We start from the raw sequence: 22,575 nt of genomic DNA on the forward strand, positions 1-22,575 counted from the left end.
ATATCAGAAAATTGAACATTTTGAACAGAATTTCTTATAGTTCATTTGAGCTTTGCCATTACTTTTATATATATAAGGAGAGCAGCCCAAATCAACTTTGAATATGTTAACTCCTACTTATATTTACAGGGGATTTATTTATTTGGCTCCAGTTATATATGTAGTAAAGACTGGGAAGTATTAAGGATTGATGCTCTTGCTCTGTTTCTGACAGTCTGGGTTTGTACTTACAATCAAGCTGAGGTCTTCATATTTTTTAAATTGCAAAATTTATAATGCACAAAGTAAATTTGGCTGTTGTCTCTATCAATTTGAAGTTATGAATGGTAGACCCCAAATAATGTATTTAATATGAGTATTAATGTAAAGTGAAGTTATGTAGAAAGAAGACCTCTTTGTCTCTCTGTTACTCAGGATAGATTTTATGTTATACTGGCTGCGGGGTGGCTAAGTTTGAAGTGATAAACAGCAGTTTTAAAGTTAGGAATTCCAGGAAACAAAGTCAGCACCCTGGAGTATAATTCCTAAATATAAAAAGAAACACAGGAGCTAAATACTTTTTTTTTTTTTTTTTGGTATGTACTTTTCTTTCTTCCTTCTTCTTTGATGTTCTAATAAATATTCTCCCAAAATGATGAAAACGTGTCTTTGAATTTTATTTTATTTTTAAAGTAGGGATACCAATAGGAGATGCTGAATTTTATTTTTCCTGCTTCTTTATTTTTAGGCTCTTTTCAGAAAGAAACATATAGTTTTGCCATTAATCTTCCCAGCATTACATGCTGGTTTTTGTTTTTTTTTTTTTTTTTTAAACAGGACTGCCTTGTCACCTTTTATGCTGTGTGTATGTGTGTGTGTATGTGTGTGTGTGTGTATGTATGTATGTATATATATATATATTTATTTATTTATTGGAGTTCAATTTGGCAATATATAGCATAACACCCAGTGCTCATCCCATCAAGTGCCCCCCTCAGTGCCTGTCACCCAGTCACCCCCACCCCCCGCCCACCTCCCTTTCCACCACCCCTTTCCTTTTATGCTGTTTACTGAATTTTTCACTCTTTAATTTTCCTCCCTAGGGCTTTTGGTGTTGAACTAAAATATATGATCATCTTTCATAGCATATTGTTTTTAACAACACATTATAGAGTGGAAGGGCTAGCAAATAGGGCATTTTCTTTATATTCATTAGTTACTTTGTTACTCTTTATCTTTGTTGCAGCAACGTTTCATTAATCTTAGTTTCTTTTACTTGGTTACTAATTGATAATCACAAAAATGTGATGGACTATTGATTAAAATGAAACTAACATAAAAAAAAAAATGAAACTAACATGGAAAATATGAAGCAGAGAGGAAAACTAAAAATTAGATATGTGGATTTGAGAAAAAGAATTAATGGATATAAATTTTCCTCCCAGGATATTTTAGATACTGTTTATTGAAACATGGTATGTGGTTTTGTTGCATTTGTAGCCAGTTCTCTTAGGATCTCTCCCCTTCCAGGACTTCAGATGAGGCAGAGACCCCATCCTGTTCCTTCCAGAATCTTCCTTGACCTCTTTGTGGAACTAGTCATGAAAGACCAAACCTGCAGATGAACCAGCTACCACTTTTTCTCAAGTGACGTGATACACATAAAAAGAGATAACACATTTAGTAATAAATAAATAGTCCTAATGGTAAATAGAATTAGCACAGTTATTTTTTTTAAGAATTATTTATTTATTTGAGAGAGAGATTGCATACAGGGGAGTTGGGGGAGAGGCAGAGGGAGAGAAACTTCAAGCTGACTTCCTGCTGAGCCCAGAGTCCCAACCTTGAGGATGGGGGCTAGATCTCATGACCCAGGAGACCATGACCTGAGCCCAATTCAAGAATTGGATACTCAGCTGACTGAGCCACCCAGGCACCCCAGCACAGTTTTTACATTAAACAAGGCAGTACAATGTATGAATGGGAACATGGAAAACATTTCATTTTGCCAGTCACTCAGAGAATTAAAAATAGCGATATTATTTAATTTATACTTTAAAAAAAATACTTATTTGACAGAGAGAATGAGAGAGCACAAGCAGGGGAAGCTTCGAAGGAGAGGCAGAAGCAGGCTCCTCGCTGAGCAGGGAGCCTGATCCCAGGACCCTGAGATGACCTAAGCCAAAGTCAGACACTTAGAGCCACCCAGAAGCCCCTGATTTATGCCTATTAAATTATCTAGTAGAAAAAACAAACATAATTGTTTGATGAAACTGTATAATTCTGCATTGCTGATGGCATTGTAAATTGGTGCTATGATACTTTTTGAAGATGATTTGGTAAGATTTCAAATGCCACAGGATTATTCATATTTTTTGACTTAAGATAAATTTCTAAAATTTCTAAAAATTTCTAAGATAATTTCTAAATAAATTTCATATTTTTTGACTTAAGATAAATTTCTAAATTTCACCATGACTAAGGAATTAAGTCCCCCCACCAGGGAAAGACTCTATATGTAGATGTTCATTGTGCATCACTCATGACAGTAAAATACTGGAAGAAAGTGATACACCCAACACTACAGGAATACTTAAGTAAATTCTGATGTTTCAGCATGTCGAAACATTGTGAGTTAAACAAAATGGTAAATTTAAAGAGTAGGTAGTATCTTAGAATGATGTTTCTTGCATGGCGTTACATGAAAGCAGAATTTGGAATTATAGCTATGATGAGTATAACTTTATGGACTATTTGCAGAAATGTGAAATAAAACATAATTATTGAGTGTAGTGGCATTTAGATTAATTTAAAAAATTATTTCTGCAGTAAAATAGATTCCAGATATATTTTTAAAAATAGTGAATATTTTCTTTCTTCATCAATAATCACCACCTAAACCCTTTGGGAAGCAAGAGGTAAGAACTAGATAAAGAAATATTTTGACTCTAGATCAGCTGGGAGTATTTAGATCTCAAGAAAGAGGAGAGGAAAAAAAAAAAAAAAGAAAAAGGAGAGGATAAATTAGGAATAGTCCTTTTTTTTTTTTTTTTTTTTTTTTTTTTTTAAGTAATCTCGACACTGAATGTGGGGCTCAAACTCAATGACCCCAAGATCAGTAGTCGAATGCTTTCTGAGCCAGCTAGGTGTCCCTAGGAATAGTCCCTTTTCTATTTTTTTCTACTTCATCATGTTCACTGTACTACCCACTACATTACCACCATTGTCTTTAAGAAGCAGTGTGCCATAATAGACCCAACATAGGATTTAGGTTAGAAGGCTGAGTTTATTTATTTATTTATTTTAAAGATTTTATTTATTTATTCATGAGAGAGAGAGAGGCAGAGACACAGGCAGAGGGAGAAACAGGCTCCATGCAGGAAGCCTGATGTGGGACTTGATCCCGGGTCTCCAGGATCACACCCTGGGCTGAAGGTGGCACTAAACCGCTGAGCCACCTGGGCTGCCCAGAAGGCTGAGTTTAAATTCTGATTCTGTCACTCGTTGGCTATGTGACTCTCTGCAAATAACTTATTCAACTTTTCTTGGTTGTAAAAGTATTGGGAGAATTCGTTAAGATACTATATATAAAATGCTTTTCTAATGTAAAGCTCTATTGTTACTGTTTTCCTTAAACAGTTGAAATAGGAAAAAGAGAAGTAGCAGCTGATTGAATTTAGTGGATGCTCAGAATATTCCTAAAAGTATGTTTTTTCTTTTTATTACAGGGATCTTTTATTTAGCCAGATGTATGATAAACTAAGTGAGAACTCAGTGGCCAAAGGAGTGTTTTTGGAGTGCCTTGAGCCATATATTTTAAGTGATAAATTGGTGGGGATGACCCCCCAGGTAATGAAAGACTTGATTGTTCATTTCCAAGATAAAAAGTTGATGGAAAATGTGGAAGCCCTCATTGTACATATGGATATCACCAGCCTCGATATTCAGCAGGTGAGTTTATAGAAAATTTATTAATATACAGAGTAAATATCATTCCTTTGTTGAGTATACTTACCTGACCAGTTGGGCCTCATTGTGCCTTCCATCAACTTCATTTATTCACTGAGCACTTTTGGTAAGGTGTCTCTTAAACTTATGCTTGTCAATATATTTCTTAGGACTGTTCTTTAATGAAAACTGGATTATGAACTTCTACTCGCCTCTTCTATTTCTTTGACATCCCCCACAGCACTTAGCATAAAGTTTACATATGGTAGTTGCTCAATAGATGCTTACTGACTGATCATTCTTTACTCGTACAGTTTTCATCCTCCAAGTAAATTTCAACTCTGTGTCCTTTCACATGAATAGTAGAATATTTTAACTTCTAAGAGTATAATGCCATTTTTCAAAAAGCTACTTTATATGCCTAGAGTTGATAACTTTTATGCATTGAGTTTTGTAATGGAGAACATAGTATAGGAAGCAAATTACAGGATCTTAGCATGATTAGCCAGCCCATTGTTTGTAAATATACCTCCCGTATATCTGAGGTCTCCACAATAAATTTTTCATCTTTAATTGCGGAGCAGTATGTACTTTGGGGTTAGACATTTGACTCTCAACTCTTGAGTTTCATTTTAGTCCTAGTAATGAGCATGCTACTCCTACAAAGGTGGAAAGGTACAAAGATACTAATAAGTAAGGCCTGTTGAGCTAAAATATTGGTGACTTAAAAGATCTTAGACCAAAAGTAGTTTTTTAAAATGTGCAAAATCACATAGAAGTGAAATGCTTGGAGAAATGGTTATTTTTTTCTTCCTGGAATCTCTTTATGAATGGCTGTGAGTTTGCAAAGTAAAGTCATAACCTCTTTTATATATGCCTTTCTGTTGTATGGATAATTTGGCATAGTCTTTTATAGTTCCAGTGATTTGAGAGCATGTTTATCAATCTAGTTTTATTTACCTATCACCAGTATAAGAGAAATTTCTCATCTCTTGTCTTCCCAGTATTTTTAGCTTTCCCCAACTGTGTAAATATGCTCTAGTCTTTTTTATGTTAAAATAATTTTAAAAACCTTCTTTTCAGTTTCTCTTCTCTTCATATGAAGCCTTCTTCCTTGTAGGTTACTGTCATACGTCACTCTTCTCAGTCACAGCTGGATGTCTTAAAAGCATTGTCTAGATTGTACTTGCATTTTTCCCACATCCTAATAACTCTTCAGCCTTATTTTCACTGAAGCCAGTAATGCCCTCCATGTCTACTGTATCAAGTCATTTTTTCACATTTACTGTCAGTAGCATTTGTTTGTTAATTCAAGGAAGTATTGATTGTCAGGCTCTGAGGATGCTTCAGTGACCCTAGTGCACAATGCTTATCTTCTCAGAGGCTTACGTTTAAGCCAAAAAATTTGACAGTAAACAGATAAACTAAAAGTATAAAAATATAGGGATCCCTGGGTGGCGCAGCGGTTTAGCGCCTGCCTTTGGCTCAGGGTGCGATCCTGGAGACCCGGGATCGAATCCCACGTCGGGCTCCTGGTGCATGGAGCCTGCTTCTCCCTCTGCCTATGTCTCCGCCTCTCTCTCTCTCTCTCTCTGTGTGTGTGACTATCATAAACAAATAAAAAATAAAAAAAAGTATAAAAATATAAATGTTACGTTAATAGTATGGTAGAAAGAGCATGTGAAGCTACCTTAGACTACTTAACTGTAGGAAATCTTGCTGAGGATGTGTAACAGTAAGTCTGAGATCCCAGTGACAAGAAGGAATCAGTAATGCAGAGATCTTGGCGAAGATTGTTCCAGGTAAAAGCAACAGCAAATGCAATATAATAATAATAATAATGCCTTGGATGTTAAAGTTACTGATAAAAGGCAAACAGGCTGGGGGCTTGATTGAGAGGGAGATGGTCTTTTTAGGGCAAGATACAGATTTTTCCATTTTATTCTGTGTGCTCTGGGAAATCATTTTAAGGAAGATGACTCTGGTTTACTTTAGGGATGACAGATTGAAAGTAGGAGCCAACTACAGAAGGACTAAGGAGATTAGTTAGGCACTGTGGCTCAGGAGATGGTCCTGACTGGAGATGGTCACAGTGTGATGGAGAGAGAGGGCCTGACTTTGGATATTATTTTGGCAGTGGAATTGATTTGCTGATGAATTGGATGCAAAAATGTGGAAGTGTGGGAAAGAGAAAATTTAAGGATGACATTTAGTGTTTTGGCTTGAGATAAAGGGGGATGGAGATTCCTCTAAGAAGATTAGAAGCCTGGGTGGGTCTAAGTTTGAGAGACAAAATAGGAGTTCTGTTTTGCCATTTTATTTTGAGATAGCTACTAGACATTCAAGTGTGGATATCAAGTAAGTGGTTGGATATATTGGTCAGAGGGGACATTGCCATTGAAGGTTTAAGTGTGTTAGTCATCAGTATAGAGAGATGTATGATCATAGCACTGGCTGAGAGAGGGTAGTGAGAGAAGAGAAGAGGGCCCAGAATTGCCTTAGTCTATGACATCTCATCTCTGTTTTTCCTCTTAATTCTCTGGCTCCTGCTTAATCTCCTTTGCCACCCTCTGCTCTTCTACTTCAGCCCTCTTTCCTTGTCACTCTATAGTATAATATAGCTCTCATAGGAGAATATAGAGTAGTCTACACTGCAAGTCATTACTGTTCCTCTTCTCAATATTTTCTCAAATCAGTTTCTCTCCATCTTTAAACACTTCAGGCTTCTACGTTAAGACCTTCATCTGTACTGCTTCAGCCTGCATAGTCTCTAGATTCCATCTCTGCTTTAGGCTCGTATGTGTGAATTCTTTAGGCCCTCGCTTAAATATTGCTTACTCAGGGGTGATCTTCTGTATACTCTGTACACCAAGTAAGGTTCCTTTATGACATGGCACATCTGTAAATGAATTAAATGTGTAATTGAGTATCCTCCCTATTGTAGCTCACACTGTTTTGTGTCCTTCCCTTTTTTTGATTAGTGTCCAAGATGAACAGTAGTTCTGTAAGGGTAGAGACTAAGTCTGGGTTTGTCTGATTCTAGGAGTGGGCCTAAATATAGGTGTTCAGTAAGTAATTTGTAGAGCTATTGACCAAGGGTAAAATGAATATAGAAGGGGGGAGGAGAGAGAAAAAATAGATACTGGGATGTTTAAAAGTAGCTATTGTACAATTAAAAGTGTAATAGTCTTGTACTTTTGTATTGAACCTGCAACAGCTCTTACCCTGGCATTGTGTTTGAGTACTGTTGACCCTTGAACAACATGATTTTGAACCACACAAGTCTGTTTATGTGTGGACTTCTTTCAATTAATACAGCACAGTACTGTAAATGTATTTCCTCTTCCTTACAGTTTTCTTAATATTTTTTTCTCTGTCCTTCTTTGTAGTAAGAATGCAGATTATAATACATATAACGTATGAAATAGGTGTCATTAGCAAGACTGCCGGTCAACCGTAGGCTGTTAGTAGTTGTAGCTGAGTTTTGGGGGAGTCAAAAGTTATATATAGATTTTTGACTGTGCAGAGGTGGGGAGGGGTCAGCCCCCCTAACCTCCATATTGCTCAAAGGTCAACTGTACTTCAGTTTTTTTCAGAGAAGCACTAAGAAAAAAATAGGGAAAAATATTCAAGATCTTCTCCACTATTAAAGCTCTAAAGAAAATAATTGGTGAGATGGAATTGTATGGAATAAGCAACTCTTCCTTTTTACAGGTAGTTCTCATGTGTTGGGAAAATCGTCTGTATGATGCCATGATCTATGTCTACAACAGAGGCATGAATGAATTTATTAGTCCAATGGAGGTAAGATACATCCTAACTTGGACACATATTTAATATTGTCTATTAATGGCTTTTTCCTATTCTCCATTTGCTTTGAATTGTTTGTTTTCATCCAGTTGTTTAATTTCTTGTAGATTTATTATTAGACTTGCATTTTAGTTAATTTGGAACTTAGGTAGCCTTTAATTTAATTTCATACCTTATGCCATTGCTTGCTTTTTTATCTGCATAAGTAGGTGTTTAAATCCCAAGGAACAAATAGATAAAATTAAAAGTAATGCTTCCCTATTAGCATTTGTTTGTTTTTTATTTTAAATTTAAGATTTTTGATATTATAGTAGGTTTTCCAAAAGGTAGAAGAAATTTATTTATATACTTATTACGTGTAGTAAATGTACTATTGAGTACTGTGTACTCTTGTTAGATACATTGTGCTGGGGGAAGGTCCTGATAACGATGGGAGATATTATTTGTTAATTGCTGATTGGTTGCTTTTCCCTGTTTAGCATTTACAGCATGCATTATAATTTATTCTTCTTACACTCTCCCTACCACTAAAAAGGATTTGGGCTTATTTTAAAAGGAACCAAATGCCATATATCCATCTTGTTATTTGCCTTAAATTGAAGGCAGAATTGTAAATCATGGATTGTGGATATGTGTAATACCCTGTCAGCCCATTGTTTTAGTGACTAATTACCTGGCTCTAATGAGAAGCATCATTAGGAGAATGATGCAGAAGGCATCCAAACAACTTTTTTTTTTCTTTTTTGCATATTTAATGGCCATCCAAAACTAGCTTCACTATTATTAAGTCAGCAGTTTTCTTGTGAAATTTTAGCCTTCCTTAAACACACTTGGTAGGTGAGTTACCACTCTAATTCAAAACTCCTCCAGTTTTGGTTGTACTTCTCTTTTCTTGGTCAGTTTCCAGAATGAGTGCCACAGCCCTCTTCCTCTGGTTTTGACCCTGATTGTGTGTCTAGTGAGTGAGTATTCTGTACACTTGAGCACTTCTCAGCTGCTTCCCTACCAAAGTCTAGTACTTTCCTGGGAAGAGGTACAGGCCTTCCCTGCACGCAAAAAAGTTTTGTCTCACTACTAAACCACAGTTAGGTAGAATTAATGCAATTTCTGTGGGATGCCCCCACCTGTTGGTCCACTGAGAGAAAAGTCTCAAGAAATTCCCAGAGAATCTGGGGAGTGCCCTGAGAGGGTCCCCAGCAAATGTGAGGTATCCAATTGTGAGGGTCTCCTGATCAGATGGAGGATCCACCAAATGTGACGAGCTCTGCTTGGATGGGGGCTGGTAGTGCTGGTGGTGAAAGACTTCACCCAAGGCAGAGCAAAAGGGTTAAAATTTTATTAATACACTGCAAGGGAGTGGCGGGCAGGACTGCAAGGAGAGACTGACGAGGTGGTGGTAAGGGGCCACAGTTTTAGGGTAGAGTGAGGGGGTATGGAGAATATGAAATTTTCTCTTTTTTGGTAATGTTAGTGATTGTGACTGTAATTGGTCAGTTAGGGTCTGTGGCTATAAGTGAGGTGACCTGCTTAACGAGCCTGTTTGCATTGCCTGTTTGCATTCAGCTCTGTAGTAGCTGTGGGGTTTCTTACCTCGATCAGGTTTCCATTGCTCAAGCCTAAAAGCAGCCTCTACAATTTCTAGTTTGTCTCAAAATTATCCTTAGAAACAGATTCTGATTCAATACATTCTAAGGTGATAAAAATGATTGCTGGGTTTTTGTTATTACTGCTTTTTAAGTTTTAGTTTTGTGTGTGTGTTTCGTTCCTCAAAGTCTGGTTTGCATTTATACCTATATATACATCTCAGATGGACTGCTGGGCTATTAAGATTGACTTGTTTTGTGTTAAGTTTTCAAGTTTAATGGTTTTCAAAAAGAGCTTGGTATTTGTTATTAAATAGTCATTTGGAGAGTTTAGCAGTGGGAGATTAGGTGTACTCTGTGATTCCTCTTGTGTAATTTTCTGCCCACAAGGAAATCACTTGTCAGAGTTTAAAGTTTAGTTATTTTCATACTTAAAGAGGTCTAAATCAAAGGTGTCCTGCCTTTGAGATTTTCTAGGTTTTCTAGAATGACAGTGTCATCACGTTTGAGATGACTACCACAGTCTCTGAAATCTTTCCCTTGTTCTAGCTTTGGCTCCTTCTAAGGTAAAGGCATAACCTTGTTTTGGGAGGGACAACTTTACCTCTAGCAATTTAGGCCCAGAGTGGTGGGGGAGGACTGCAAATTAACTGACAAAAGACAGAATAACAGGAGAAAAGGTTTATTCACTGCTGTACTAGGAGCACATAGTAAAGAGTGCTTTATTGAGATAGCCAGAACTAAAGGTTTATATACTAGTTTAACAAAATGTTGGGTAGTGAGGAGGGAGGGATTTAGGGCTTCCCTGGGAAAGAAAAGATGGATTAGTTTTTTTGGGCTTTTTAATGCTAATGAACAGTTTAGTTTGCCCTTCCCAGTGCTAAGGGTATGTCCTCTCCCAAACCGGTAACTCCCTCTGAGGAAGGCCCATGTAGTTTTTTGTCATGAATCTTCTTGTGCTTTCAGAGGCTGTGCTTAAATTTACATGTTTCCTTTTGTGTCTACTGTTGTTCAGATGTTTTCAGTTTAAAGTAATCTTTGGTAGGCTATTAATCCCTTCACTTTGTTACTTTTTCTTTTTTAAACACAAAGCATTTTGAACAACCTAAGTTTATTTTATATCAGAAATTATAATCTCAACAAAGACCTTCATCTAACTGGTATTTATTAAATAGTTTCTTTGAGGAATATGGCAATTCCCAGTGATCCTTTGATAATAGTTCATGGCCACATTTGTTTTTTGTTTTACATTATAAGTTTTTATATTTAATCTCAGTAGCAAATACCTTAGGGAAAGGTGATTAATAGCATAAGATTCTTGATTATGTTTTTGAAAATATAATTCCTTCTTAAAAATATTGGTGATTGTTTTCTTTTTAATTTAATGCAGAAACTTTTCAGAGTCATTGCTCCTCCTCTGAATGCAGGAAGGACACTAACAGGTATTAATTTTCTAAGTCTTAATTTTTTCCTCCTTTTTGTATTTTGAGATATTTAAATTTCATAAAATTAACCAATTTTATTTGTATAGTATGAATTTTGATAATTGTATATAATCATATAACCGCCACTATAATCAAACTAAAAAGGAGCTAAAGTTGCTTCACACTAAAGTTTGTCCCTGCCCCTTTGTACTTGAGCTTCCCCCACCAGGCAATCACCACGCTACTTTCCATCTCTATATGTCATGTAAATGGACTTATACAGTAGGTAATCTTTGGTGTTTTATTTCTTTCACTTAGCGTAATGCTTTTGAGATGCATCCATGTTGTTGCATAATCTAATATTTTGTTCCCTTTTACTTCTGAGGGGTATTTCTTAGGTTGAATGTACTGTCAATTGTTTATTCACCAGATGATGAACATTTGAGTTGCTTCCAATTTGGAGCTATTCTAAGTAATGCTGCTGCAACATTTGTGAACAAGTTTTGTTTCTTTTTTCTTTTTTTTTTTTTTTTAAGATTTTATTTATTTATTCATGAGAGACACAGAAAGAGAGGCAGAGACACAAGTGGAGGGAAGAGAAGGAGGTTCCTTGCAAGGAGCCCGATGCGGGACTCTATCCCGGGAATCCAGAATCAACCCCTGAGCAAAAGACAGATGCTCAACTCCTGAGCCACGCAGGTGTCCCACAAGTTTTGTTTCTATTAAACTTTTGCTTAGGAGGAAATTATAGAGTCACATGCAGTTGTAAGAAATGACACATGAGATCGGGTATATTCTTTACCTAGTTTCCCCCAATGATAACATCTCACAAAACTAAAGCACATTATCACAATTGGATATTCACATTGATAAAGTCAAGATTCAAAACAGTTTTATTACGACAGGTATCCTTTATATTGCCTTTATCAATGGATAGATTATATGGTAAATATGTTCTGCCTTCTAAGGTATTGATACTTGGTTTTTCAAAATAAGGTAACATTTTGCATTTTTATCAGCAATATATGAGAGTTCTAGTTGCTCCATATCCTTGCAAGCACTTGGTACTGTTGGACTATAAATCTTTGAAATATTTCAACCATTTTAGTGGGTGTATAATGGTATCTCATTGTGATTTTAGTTTTTATTTTTACAATGGTCAGTGATGTTGAACATCTTTTCATGTGCTCTTGCCCACACACACACACACACACACCACACATGTATTTTTTAATCGATTAAATCTTTTTTTTTTTTTAAGATTTTATTTTTTATTTATTCATGAGAGACACAGAGCAAGAGAGAGGCAGAGACACAGGCAGAGGGAGAAGCAGGCCCCATGCAGGGAGCCCAATGTGGGACTCAATCCCGGGTCTCCAGGATGATGCCCCGGGCTGCAGGCGGTGCTAAACAGCTGCACCACCGGGGGCTGCCCTAATCGATTAAATCTTTAGCACTTTTTTTAGGTTAGGGAGGAGGCATCCTGGACTTCATATTAGTGGGTTGTAAAAGTTCCAAGTGAATGAATCCCCATCAGAGCTGGTGAATTTTTTATTAGTCTGGGTACAAGCTTTTTCTCAAGATATGTTTTGCAGACTTTTCTGCCAGTCTGTTGCTTAGCTTTTTGTTTTCTTAACCATGTTTTTCATAGAACAACAGTTTTTAATCTTAAGTTCATTTTATTCATTTTTTCTTTTGTAGTTTTAGATTTGGTGTTTAAGAAATTTTTGTCCGATTCAATGTCATAAAGCTTTCCTCCTACATATTTTTTTTTTTGTAAATTTAATGTCCTAGCACTTATATTTAGGTGTGTAATCCATTTTGAGTTAATTTGCCTATGTGATGCAAGGTAAAGTTAAGGATTTTTTTTTCCTCATTAAGCTATCCGTTCCTTTACCATTTTTTGAAAAGATACCTTGTTTCCATTGAATTACCCTGACACTTTTTTTGTTAAAAATACTGACAAAAATTGATTTTTGTCAAAAATAAATTGAGCATATGAGTTTCTTTCTGTGCTCTTTGTTAACTTTCCATTGATCAATATGTGTGTACTTGCACCAGTGATATACTGTCTTGACTATTGTAGCTTTATACTAAGTCTTGAAATCAGATACTTAAATCTTCCAACTTTTGGGATCCCTGGGTGGCGCAGCGGTTTGGCGCCTGCCTTTGGCCCAGGGCGCGATTCTGGAGACCCGGGATCGAATCCCACATCGGGCTCCTAGTGCGTGGAGCCTGCTTCTCCCTCTGCCTGTGTCTCTGCCTCTCTCTCTTTCTCTCTGTGTGACTATCATAAATAAATAAAAATTAAAAAAAAAAATCTTCCAACTTTTTCTTTCTCAAAATTGTGACTAATCTAGGTCCTTTGTCTTTACATATAAACATTAAAATCAACTCATTGGTTTCTTTTAAAAAAACATTAGAATTTTGTGTGAAAGTGCATTGACTGTAGATTAATTTGGGAGAGATTGCCACCCTAACAGTGTTTAGTCTTTTAATGTATGAATATAATATGTTTCTCCATTTATTTTGGTCTTTTAAAGTCAATTTGGTTTCCCCAATTTCTGCAAAAAGGCTCCTGAGATTTTTATAAGGATGCTTTGAATCTATAGATCAGTTTGGGGATTATTGCTGTCTTAACATCATTAAGTCTTCCAATCCATGAACATAGGACAAACCCCACATTTATTTAGGTCTTATTTAATTTCTTTCAAAGTGTTTTGCAGTTTTTCATTTATAAATCATATACCTCTTTTGTTAAATCTATTCCTATTTTACTAATTTTGGTGCTACTATAAATGGAATTGGTTTTTTAATTTCTACTTTTGGAATGTTCTTTTTGAGTGTGTGGAAATGAAATTGAGTTCGTATATTGATCTTGTATCCTACATCTTTGCTGAATTCATTTATTCTGATTTTTTTAAATGTATTCTGTAGAATTTTCTATATATGTAAGATCATGTTACATGTAAATAGAGATAGTTTTATTTCTTTTTTCTAATTTAAATGCCTTCTATTTCTTTTTTTCCCCCCTCAATTGGCCTGGCTAGAACCTCCAGTACAATGTTGAATGGAATGACAAGAGTGGTCATCCTTATCTTTTTCCTGATCTAAGGGGGAAAACATTCAATCTTTATGTTTATGATCTTTATTAAATATGATGTAAACTGGGTTTTTCAAACTTATCAGTTTGAAGAAGTTTCCTTCTATTCCTAGTTGTTGAGTGTTTTTAATATGAAAGAATTAGATTTTATCAAATGTTTTTTTCTGCATATATTAAGATAATCTTGTGGGGTGTCCTTTACATGATCTATAAGATTTGGTTGATTTTTATATGTTAAGCCAATCTTACATTGTTGGGATAAATTCCCCTTGGTCTTGGTGTATTCATCTTTTATAGATGCTGCTGGATTCAGTTTGCTATTTTTTTTTTTTTTGAGGATTTTGTGTCTGTATTTATAAAGGATATTCTTTAGTTTTATATTCTTTTTATGTCTTTTTCCTGGTATCAAGTATATTTGATATCTTGGTATACTTGCATCGTGGAATGGGTTGGGAAGTGTTCTCTCTTGTGATCTTTGGAAGAGCTTATGAGGGATTGGTATTCTTAAATGTTTGGTAGAATTCAGGGGTGTCTGGATGGCTCAGTCAGTTGGGCATCTAACTCTGAGTTTTGGTTCAGGTCGTAATCTCAGAGTTATAGGATGGAGCCCCAGGTTGGGCTTCATGCTCAGTGGGGTCTACTGGAAATTCTCTCTCTTCTCCCTTTCTCTCAGCCCCTCACCCCACTCATGCTCTCTCTCTCTCTCTCTCTCTCTCTCAAAATAAATCTTTTAAAAAAAGGGGTGCCTGGGTTGCACAGTTGGTTAAGTGTCTGACTCTTTGTTTCAGCTCAGGTTGTGATCTTAGTGTAATGGGATTGAACCCTGGGTGAGCCTCCTTGCTCAGCATGGAGTCTGCTTGTGTTTCTCTCTCCCTCTGCTCCCTACCCCTCTTTCATGCACTCTCTAAAATAAATAAATCTTCAAAAAAAAAAATGTTTGGTAGAATTCATTAGTGAAGACATGTGAGCCTGGGATATTCTTGGTTGGAAGTTTTAAGTTCAATCTTTTTGCTTGTTGTAGTCTATTCAGATTATCTATTTCATTTTCAGTCAGTGTTTGTAGTTTGTGTGTTTCTAGGAATTTGTCCATTTCATCTGTGTTATCTAATTTGTTGGCATATAGTGCTTAAGGTATTCTTTTGTAATTCCTTTTATTTTTATAAGGTCAGTAGTGATATCTCTTCTTTTATTACTGATTTGAGTAATTTGAGCCTTCTCTCTTCTTGGTCTGTCAGCTAAAGTTTTGTCAATTTTGTTGGTCTCCAGAGAACCAATTTTGACTTTACTGATATTTTTTATTTCCCTTTCACCTTTCATTTATTTTAGCATTAATCTTTAATATTTACTTCCTTCATCTTATTACTAATTGGGTTTGATTTGCCCTTTCTTTCTTTTGTTTTAACTTTTTGGAATATTTTTTTTAAATTTTTATTTATTTATGATAGTCACACAGAGAGAGAGGCAGAGACACAGAGGGAGAAGCAGGCTCCATACACTGGGAGCCCGATGTGGGATTCGATCCCAGGTCTCCAGGATTGCGCCCTGGGCCAAAGGCAGGCGCTAAACCGCTGCGCCACCCAGGGATCCCTTGTTTTAGCTTTTTGAAGTGGAATTTTAGGTTATTGATTTGAAATCTTTCTTTTTAAAATAGGTGTGTTTTATCTGTAAATATTCTTCTTAGTAATGTATTAGCTGCATTCCATAAATTTTGGTATGTTGTGTCTTTATTTTCATTCATCTCAAAGTAATTGTTAATTTTCCTTGTGATATTTTTTTTAAGGATGTTAATTTCAGGATGTCTGTGATTTTCTCACATTTCCTTCTGATACTGATTTCTCATCTTATTTCATTGTACCCATAGAACATACTTTGTATGATTTCTATTGTTTTAAATTCATTGAGACTGACTGACTTAATTTATTTATTATTTTGAGAGGGAGGGAGAGAGAGGGAGCTGGGGTAGGGGCAGAGGGAGAGAGAGAGAATCTCAAGCAGATTCCATGCTGAGCACAGAGCTGGATGTGGGGCTTGATCTGATGACTCTGAGATCAAGACCTGAGCTGAAATCAAGAGTCGGATGCTTAAGTAAACCATCCAGGCTCCCCAAGACTTACTTTGTAGCCTAATGTAGGATCTGTTCTGGAGAATGTTCCATATGCACTTGAAAATAATGTGTTGAATATGTTTTGTTATTGAGTGGAATATTCTATAGATGTCTGTTAGGTCTATCTGGCTTATAATTTTGTTTAAGATTTCTATTACTATTCATCTTCTGCTAATTGATCTATCCATTATGGAAAGTAGATTAGTGAAGTCCCCAAGTATTACTGTTGAATTGTTTTTGTCTTACTTTAAGTCTTTAAGTTTGCTTCATCTTATTTTGGAACTTTCATTGCTTCAGCATGCAGCTTATAATTCTGCCTTAACCTTTACTTCCTGCGTATGCAGAGCCTCAGAGTCAGCCATGAGTAGATTAGGGCTTTTCCAGGTCTTTCCTCAATATGTCACAACCCTGTATGTGCACATGTCTTTCTAGAGTTGTGGAAATATGTTGGAACTTTTGAAAGCCCCCTGAAGACTCCCATTCTCCAGTTTCTCCTTTTAAGTTTTTTGTTGAGTTTGTTATTTCATTCTTTTAGTACAACCTCTGGCACCAGTAAAATTAAACAGTTGCGCCGATTGTTTTTGAGAGATACCTGGGTGATGGGGGTGGGAGTGTTGATAGTGGTATTTGCACTGAGTAAGCTCTGAGTTGGGACAAAAAAAGACAAACCTTGAGAGTGGAGCTTTTAAGTGAGCTGCCAAATAGGTCACATAGTTGTGCTTCTCTGGGGATGAAGCTTTGGGGGAGCTCCAAGCCCATTTTGTCCCCTCAGGTGATCACTAGTTTGCTGCTTTGTACCAGGCTGTTGGTTTTCAGAGCTATAGTAAAGTTGGGGAAAGGAGGATAGGACTAAGTAACATTAAAATGCCATAAAGCTCACAGAAATGAAGAATACCTTTGATGGTGTGGGTCATTAATAGACTGGACATAGTTGAGGAAAGAACTTCTCAGCTTGAGGACATAACAAAGTTCAAAAATGAAAAGCCAAGAGAAAGACTGAAAAAAAGCAGAACAGAACATCTAAGTGTTCTGTGGAAACTGTGGAACAACTACAAAAGGTGTAACATACACATAGTGGGAATATCAGAGGGAAAAGGAAGAAAGAAACAAAGGCAGTATTTGAAGCAATAATAACTGAGGATTTTCCCAAATTAATGTCAGACACCAGACCACAAGCCAGGAAGTTCGGAGAACACCAAGCAGGATAAACGGCAAAAACCAAAAACAAAACTCACAAAAAACCCACACCTTAAATGCAGAAAAGATTCTTTTTCTTTTTAAAATTTTATTTATTTATTCATGAGAGACACAGAGAGAGAGAGAGAGAGAGAGAGAGAGAGAGGTAGAGGTAGAGATACAGGCAGAGGGAGAACCAGGCTCCATGCAGGGAGCCTGACGTGGGACTCTATCCCGGGTCCCCAGGATCAGGCCCAGGCTGAAGGCGGCGCTAAACTGCTGAGCCACCTGGGCTGCCTTAAACTGCAGAAAAAACAAAGATTCTGAAAGAGGGCAGAGGGAAAAAGAGCCTTACCTGTCAGGGAGCAAAAATGAGAATTACATTCAACTTCTTAGAAACCATGCAAGAAAGAAGAGAGTAAAGTAAATATTTAAAGTGTTGGGAACAAATATTTAAAGTGTTTAGAGAAAAAAAAAACCCATCAACATATAATTTTGTACCCTGTAAAATTATCCTTTGAAAGTGAAGGAAAAATCGGCTTTATTAGACACCAACATGCAGGAAATTTGTTGCCAATAAACCTGTCTTGCAAGAAATGTTTAAAAAAAAAAAAAAAGGTTCTTTAGAGAGAAAGAAAATAATATAGGTAAGAAATTCAGATCCAGGGCAGCCCCGGTGGCTCAGTGGTTTAGCGCCGCCTTCAGCCCAGGGTGTGATCCGGGGACCCAGGATCGAGTCCCACGTCAGGCTCCCTGCATGGAGCCTGCTTCTCCCTCTGCCTGTGTCTCTGTCTCTCTCTCTCTCTGTCTCTCATGAATAAATAAATCTTAAAAAGAAATTCAGATCTAAGAAAGAACATCATAGAAATTAGTAAGTGAAGGTAAAACAAAAAATTTTATTTTTCTTATAATTTTTTCCCCAAAGAATTGTAAAATTTACTGTATAAGTATTGTAGCTTTTCAGAATGACATCATTGCCACTAATTATTATTGATACATGGCAGACGATTTCCTGAGGCCTGTGGATTGGTATCCAAATAGAAACTTATGCAGCACATGGGTGCTATTCCCAGCCAGAGTTTACATGAGTTTAACTTGAACAGAGCTTGGGAAACAGAACTGTAAAGGATAGCAGTTCCAGCGCCAAGAACACAACATAAAAGTGACACCACCATAGAATCAGGCAGGCAAATGAGGATACATGTCCTGCGCTCCTATGCTATAGCAGAATTTAAAGTGCAGTTTCCAAAAAAAGAAAAACACAAAACAAAACAAAACCCCTTTTTCTGCCTTATCAATGGGATATTTTATGGATCTGGAAGCTTTGTGTTGCATGTATAAAAAAGTTTCTGAAATTCAATTCACAGAGGAGACAAGGACAGGGAATAAACTCGATTCTTGCCCTCCCCTGGTGTGTTCACTAGACATAGGGGCCAGAGCGGAGGAGTTTCATCTCTTTGCAAAAAAAAAAAACAATAATAACTGGACTCGGGGGTGGGGGTGGGGGCATAAATGGATGGCTGTTAGTGCCCCTTGCTAAGCTGGTCTGCAGAGACCTGGGCTGTGAGGGAAATGATCATTCTAAGTAAAATATGAGACAAAGGAGAAATCTCAAGAAATTTGTTTTTAACTAAATGAAAATAACTTATAATTTGCGAGATGCAGCAAAAGCAGTGCTCTGTGGGAAATTTATAGCATTGAATGCATCTATTAGAAAGGAAGAAAGACTTAAAATCTAAGCTTCTTGTTTAGGAATTTAGAAAAAGAAGAGCAAATTACGTCCAAAATGAGCAAAGAAAAGAAATAAACGTCAGAGCAGAAATCCATGAACTCAGAGAAAATTGTTGACTTTTTTGAAAAGCATTTTTTGAAAAGATCAGTAAAATTGGTTAGCCTGTAGCCATGCCAACAAAGAAAAAAACACACAAATTACTAATATTAGAAATGAAAGAAAAGATAGATACAGATCCCATGGATATTAAAAGGATAAGAAAGGAATATTATGAATACTTCCATGTCCACAAATTTGATACCCTCATGAAATAGACCAGTTCTTTGAAGGATACAATTTGCCAAAACTTACACAAGATTAAGTTGACAATCTGCATAGGCCTACATCTATTACAGAAATTGAATCGATTATTAATAACCTCCTCAAACAGAAGTGCCAGGCCCAGATGGGTTTCACTGGTATATTCTACCAAATATTTAAGGAAGAAATTATACCAATTCTCTTCAATCTCTTCTAAAAGCCAGAGCTAAGGGAATACTTCTAACTCATTCTGTGAGGCCACCATTACCTTAATTACCCTAATAGCAAAATCAGACAAAGACGTTATAGAAAATAAAACTTCAGACAAGTATGTTTCATGAGCATAGATGTAGAAACCCTCAATAAAATATCACCAAATTGAATCCAAGAATGTATAAAAAGAATTATTCACTACAACTAAGTAAGATATACCCAGGTACAAGGCTGCTTTAGCATTTGAAAATTAATTAATGTGTTCCATTCCATCAATAAGCAAGAGATGAAAATCTTATGATCATAGCAATAGATGCAGAAAAAGCATTCGACAAAATCTGATACCCATTCATGAAAAACTCTGAATAACTTAGGAGTAGAGGAAAACTTTCTCAACTTGATAAAGAACATAAATCCTAGAGGAGAACACAGGCAGCAACCTCTTTGACCTCGGCAGCAACTTCTTGTTAGACACATCTCCAAAGGCAAGGGAAACAAAGGCAAAAATGAACCACTGGGACTTCATCAAGATAAAAAAACTTTTGCATAGCAAAGGAAATAGTTGACAAAACCAAAAGACAACTGGCAGATTGGGAGAAGATATTAGCAAATGACATATCAGATAAAGAGGTAGTATCCAAAATCTATAAAGAACTTATCAAACTCAAAACCCAAAGGACAAATAATCCAATCAAGAAATGGGCAGAAGACATGAATGGACATTTCTCCAAAGAAGACGTACAAACAGCCAACAGATGCATGAAAAAATGCTTAACATCACTTGGCATCAGGGAAGTACAGATCAAAACCACAATGAGATACCACCTCACACCAGTCAGAATGACTAAAATTAACAAGTCAGGAAATGACAAATATTGACAAGGATGCAGAGAAAGGGGAACTCTCTTATACTATTGATGGGAATGCAAGCTGGTACAGCAACTCTGGAAAATAGTATAGAGGTTCCTCAAAAAGTTGAAAATAGAGCTATCCTACAACCCAGCATTACACTACTGGGTTTTTACCCTAAAGACACAAATGTAGTGATCTGAAGGGGCATCTGCACCCCAGTGTTTATAGCAGCAATGTCCATAATAGCCAAACTATGGAAAGAGCCCAGATGTCCATCAACAGATGAATGGATAAAGATGATGTGGTATATATACACACAATGGAATACTACTTAGCCATCAAAAATTGAAATCTTGCCATTTGTAAAGATATGGATAGAACTAACTAGAGGACATTATGCTAAGCAAAATAAGTCAATCAGACAAAGACAGTTATATGATCTCACTCATTTGTGAATTTAAGAAACAAAACAATCATGGGGAAGAGAGGAAAAAAATAAAACAAGATGAAATCAGAGGGGTAAATAAGCCATAGAGACTCTTAATCATAGGAAAGAAATAAAGGTTGCTGAAGGGGAGGGGATGAGGGGATGGTGTAATTGGGTGATATTAGGATATTAAGGAGGGTACATGATGTAATGAGCACTGGGTATTATATAAGACTGATGAATCACTGACCTCTACCACTGACCTCTACCAGTAATACATTATATGTTAATTTATTGAATTGAAATTTTCAAAAATGGGTTATCTGAAAGACATCTCACCAAAGAAGATACACAGAGGTCAAGTAAGCATATGAAAAGATGTTCAATATCATTAGGACATTAAAATTAAAACAACAGTGAGATGCCACTACATGTCTATTGGAATGGCCAGAATCTGTAACACTGGCAACACCCAAGTTCTGGCAATGATGTGCAGCAACAGGAATTCTCATTCACTGCTGGTGGGAATGCATAATGGTACAGCCACTGTGGAAGATAGTTTGGCAATTTCTAACAAAACTAAACATACTTATGCTGTATGATCCAGCAGTCATGCTTTCATATTTAAAAAACCTGCACGCAGATGTTTATAGCATCTCTCTTTATAATTGCCCAAACTAGGAAGCAACCAAGATGTACTTTGGTAGGTGAATGGATAAACTGTGGTACATACATACAATGGAATATTATTTAGCTCTAAAAAGAAATGAAGTGTCAACCCATGAAAAGACATGGAAAGTGTCTTTTAAAAGTGGAAACTTTTAATGCATATCACTAATGAAAGAAGCCTATCTGAAAAGGGTACATATTGTCTGAAAAGGGTACATATTGTCTGATTCCAATTATCCGACATGCTGTAAAAGGCATAACTATGGAGACAATAAAAGAATCCGTGTTTGCTAGAGGTTGATGGAGAGGGAGGCTGAGCATAGAGGACTTTAGAGAAGTGAAACTATTCTGTACAATAATGGTGCTCATCCATCAGCATACATTTGCCAAAACCCATAGAATGCACAACCTTAATAGTGAACTCTAATACAAATTGTGGACTTAATGTGATGATGTATCGCTGTAGATTCACTGATGATAAAGAATGAACCATTCTGGAGCAGATGTTGATAGTGGAGGAGATTGTGTGGCAGGGGGGATAAGTGGGTATATGGGAAGTCTATATTTCCTCTCAGTTTTGCGTTGAACCTAGTGACACTTCTCCAAAAAATAAGGTTTATTAATTTTTAAAAGTTTGGAATCGAAGCAAAATGTAATTATTCATATAATTTCAAGCAGTTCAAGTTTATTTGCACTTAAAACAGATTTGGAATATTTAGAAAGGATTATTGATTAAGAGACGTACACTTGCTTGCATTATGCCTATTCACATATCAAAAATAGAAACTGCAGCTTATTGCTACTAATTACAAATTCCTATAATCTGTACACTATAAGAATTACTGATCACTTTACCCACTCTTGAGACTCCTCCTACTCTGTTCTATGTTGCCCTTAACCCCTTGGCCTAAAACTAATCTAAGTCTTTTAAACATTCGCGAACAGTGGCCTTCTCAGCCCTAGAACACAATAAGTAGTAAGAGTCCATGTTGCAAATGAGAAGACATTATACTTATCCTTTTTTTTTTTTTTTGAGAAGACATACTTATCCTTATTACTTAATTGGCCATGATCTTTAACTCATCAACTCATTGCCTGTTCTACACCTTCCCCTATTATTGGTTAAGCCAATGATACTTGGCTCTCTACTCTCAGTTGTATGTCTTCTGCTGTTCCCTTGTTTGACTCCTTGATTTTGTCTCTGTGAGAAGGATCTAATGAAAATTCTAAAATGAAGAATTAAAGTGGTCTTATC

General features: G+C 36.4%; 1 protein-coding gene and 1 long non-coding RNA gene across 7 annotated transcripts in view; one reads left to right on the forward strand and one right to left on the reverse strand.

The window, feature by feature from the left end:
- The window catches only part of VPS8 (VPS8 subunit of CORVET complex), a 254,636-nt gene that overhangs the window by 88,710 nt on the left and 143,351 nt on the right, over positions 1-22,575 (forward strand). For all 5 annotated transcript variants that reach the window (XM_077879951.1, XM_077879954.1, XM_077879952.1 and 2 more), the window contains 3 exons: positions 3,708-3,930; positions 7,642-7,731; positions 10,711-10,762. In XM_077879951.1, the coding sequence (XP_077736077.1) occupies positions 3,708-3,930; positions 7,642-7,731; positions 10,711-10,762 (365 nt within the window). The remainder of the gene's footprint in view (positions 1-3,707; positions 3,931-7,641; positions 7,732-10,710; positions 10,763-22,575) is intronic.
- Positions 1-22,575, reverse strand: part of LOC144302522 (uncharacterized) — a 113,568-nt gene that overhangs the window by 30,638 nt on the left and 60,355 nt on the right. The window lies entirely within an intron of this gene.

Source organism: Canis aureus, chromosome 31 (assembly GCF_053574225.1).
Source record: "Canis aureus isolate CA01 chromosome 31, VMU_Caureus_v.1.0, whole genome shotgun sequence".
NCBI lineage: Eukaryota > Metazoa > Chordata > Mammalia > Carnivora > Canidae > Canis > Canis aureus.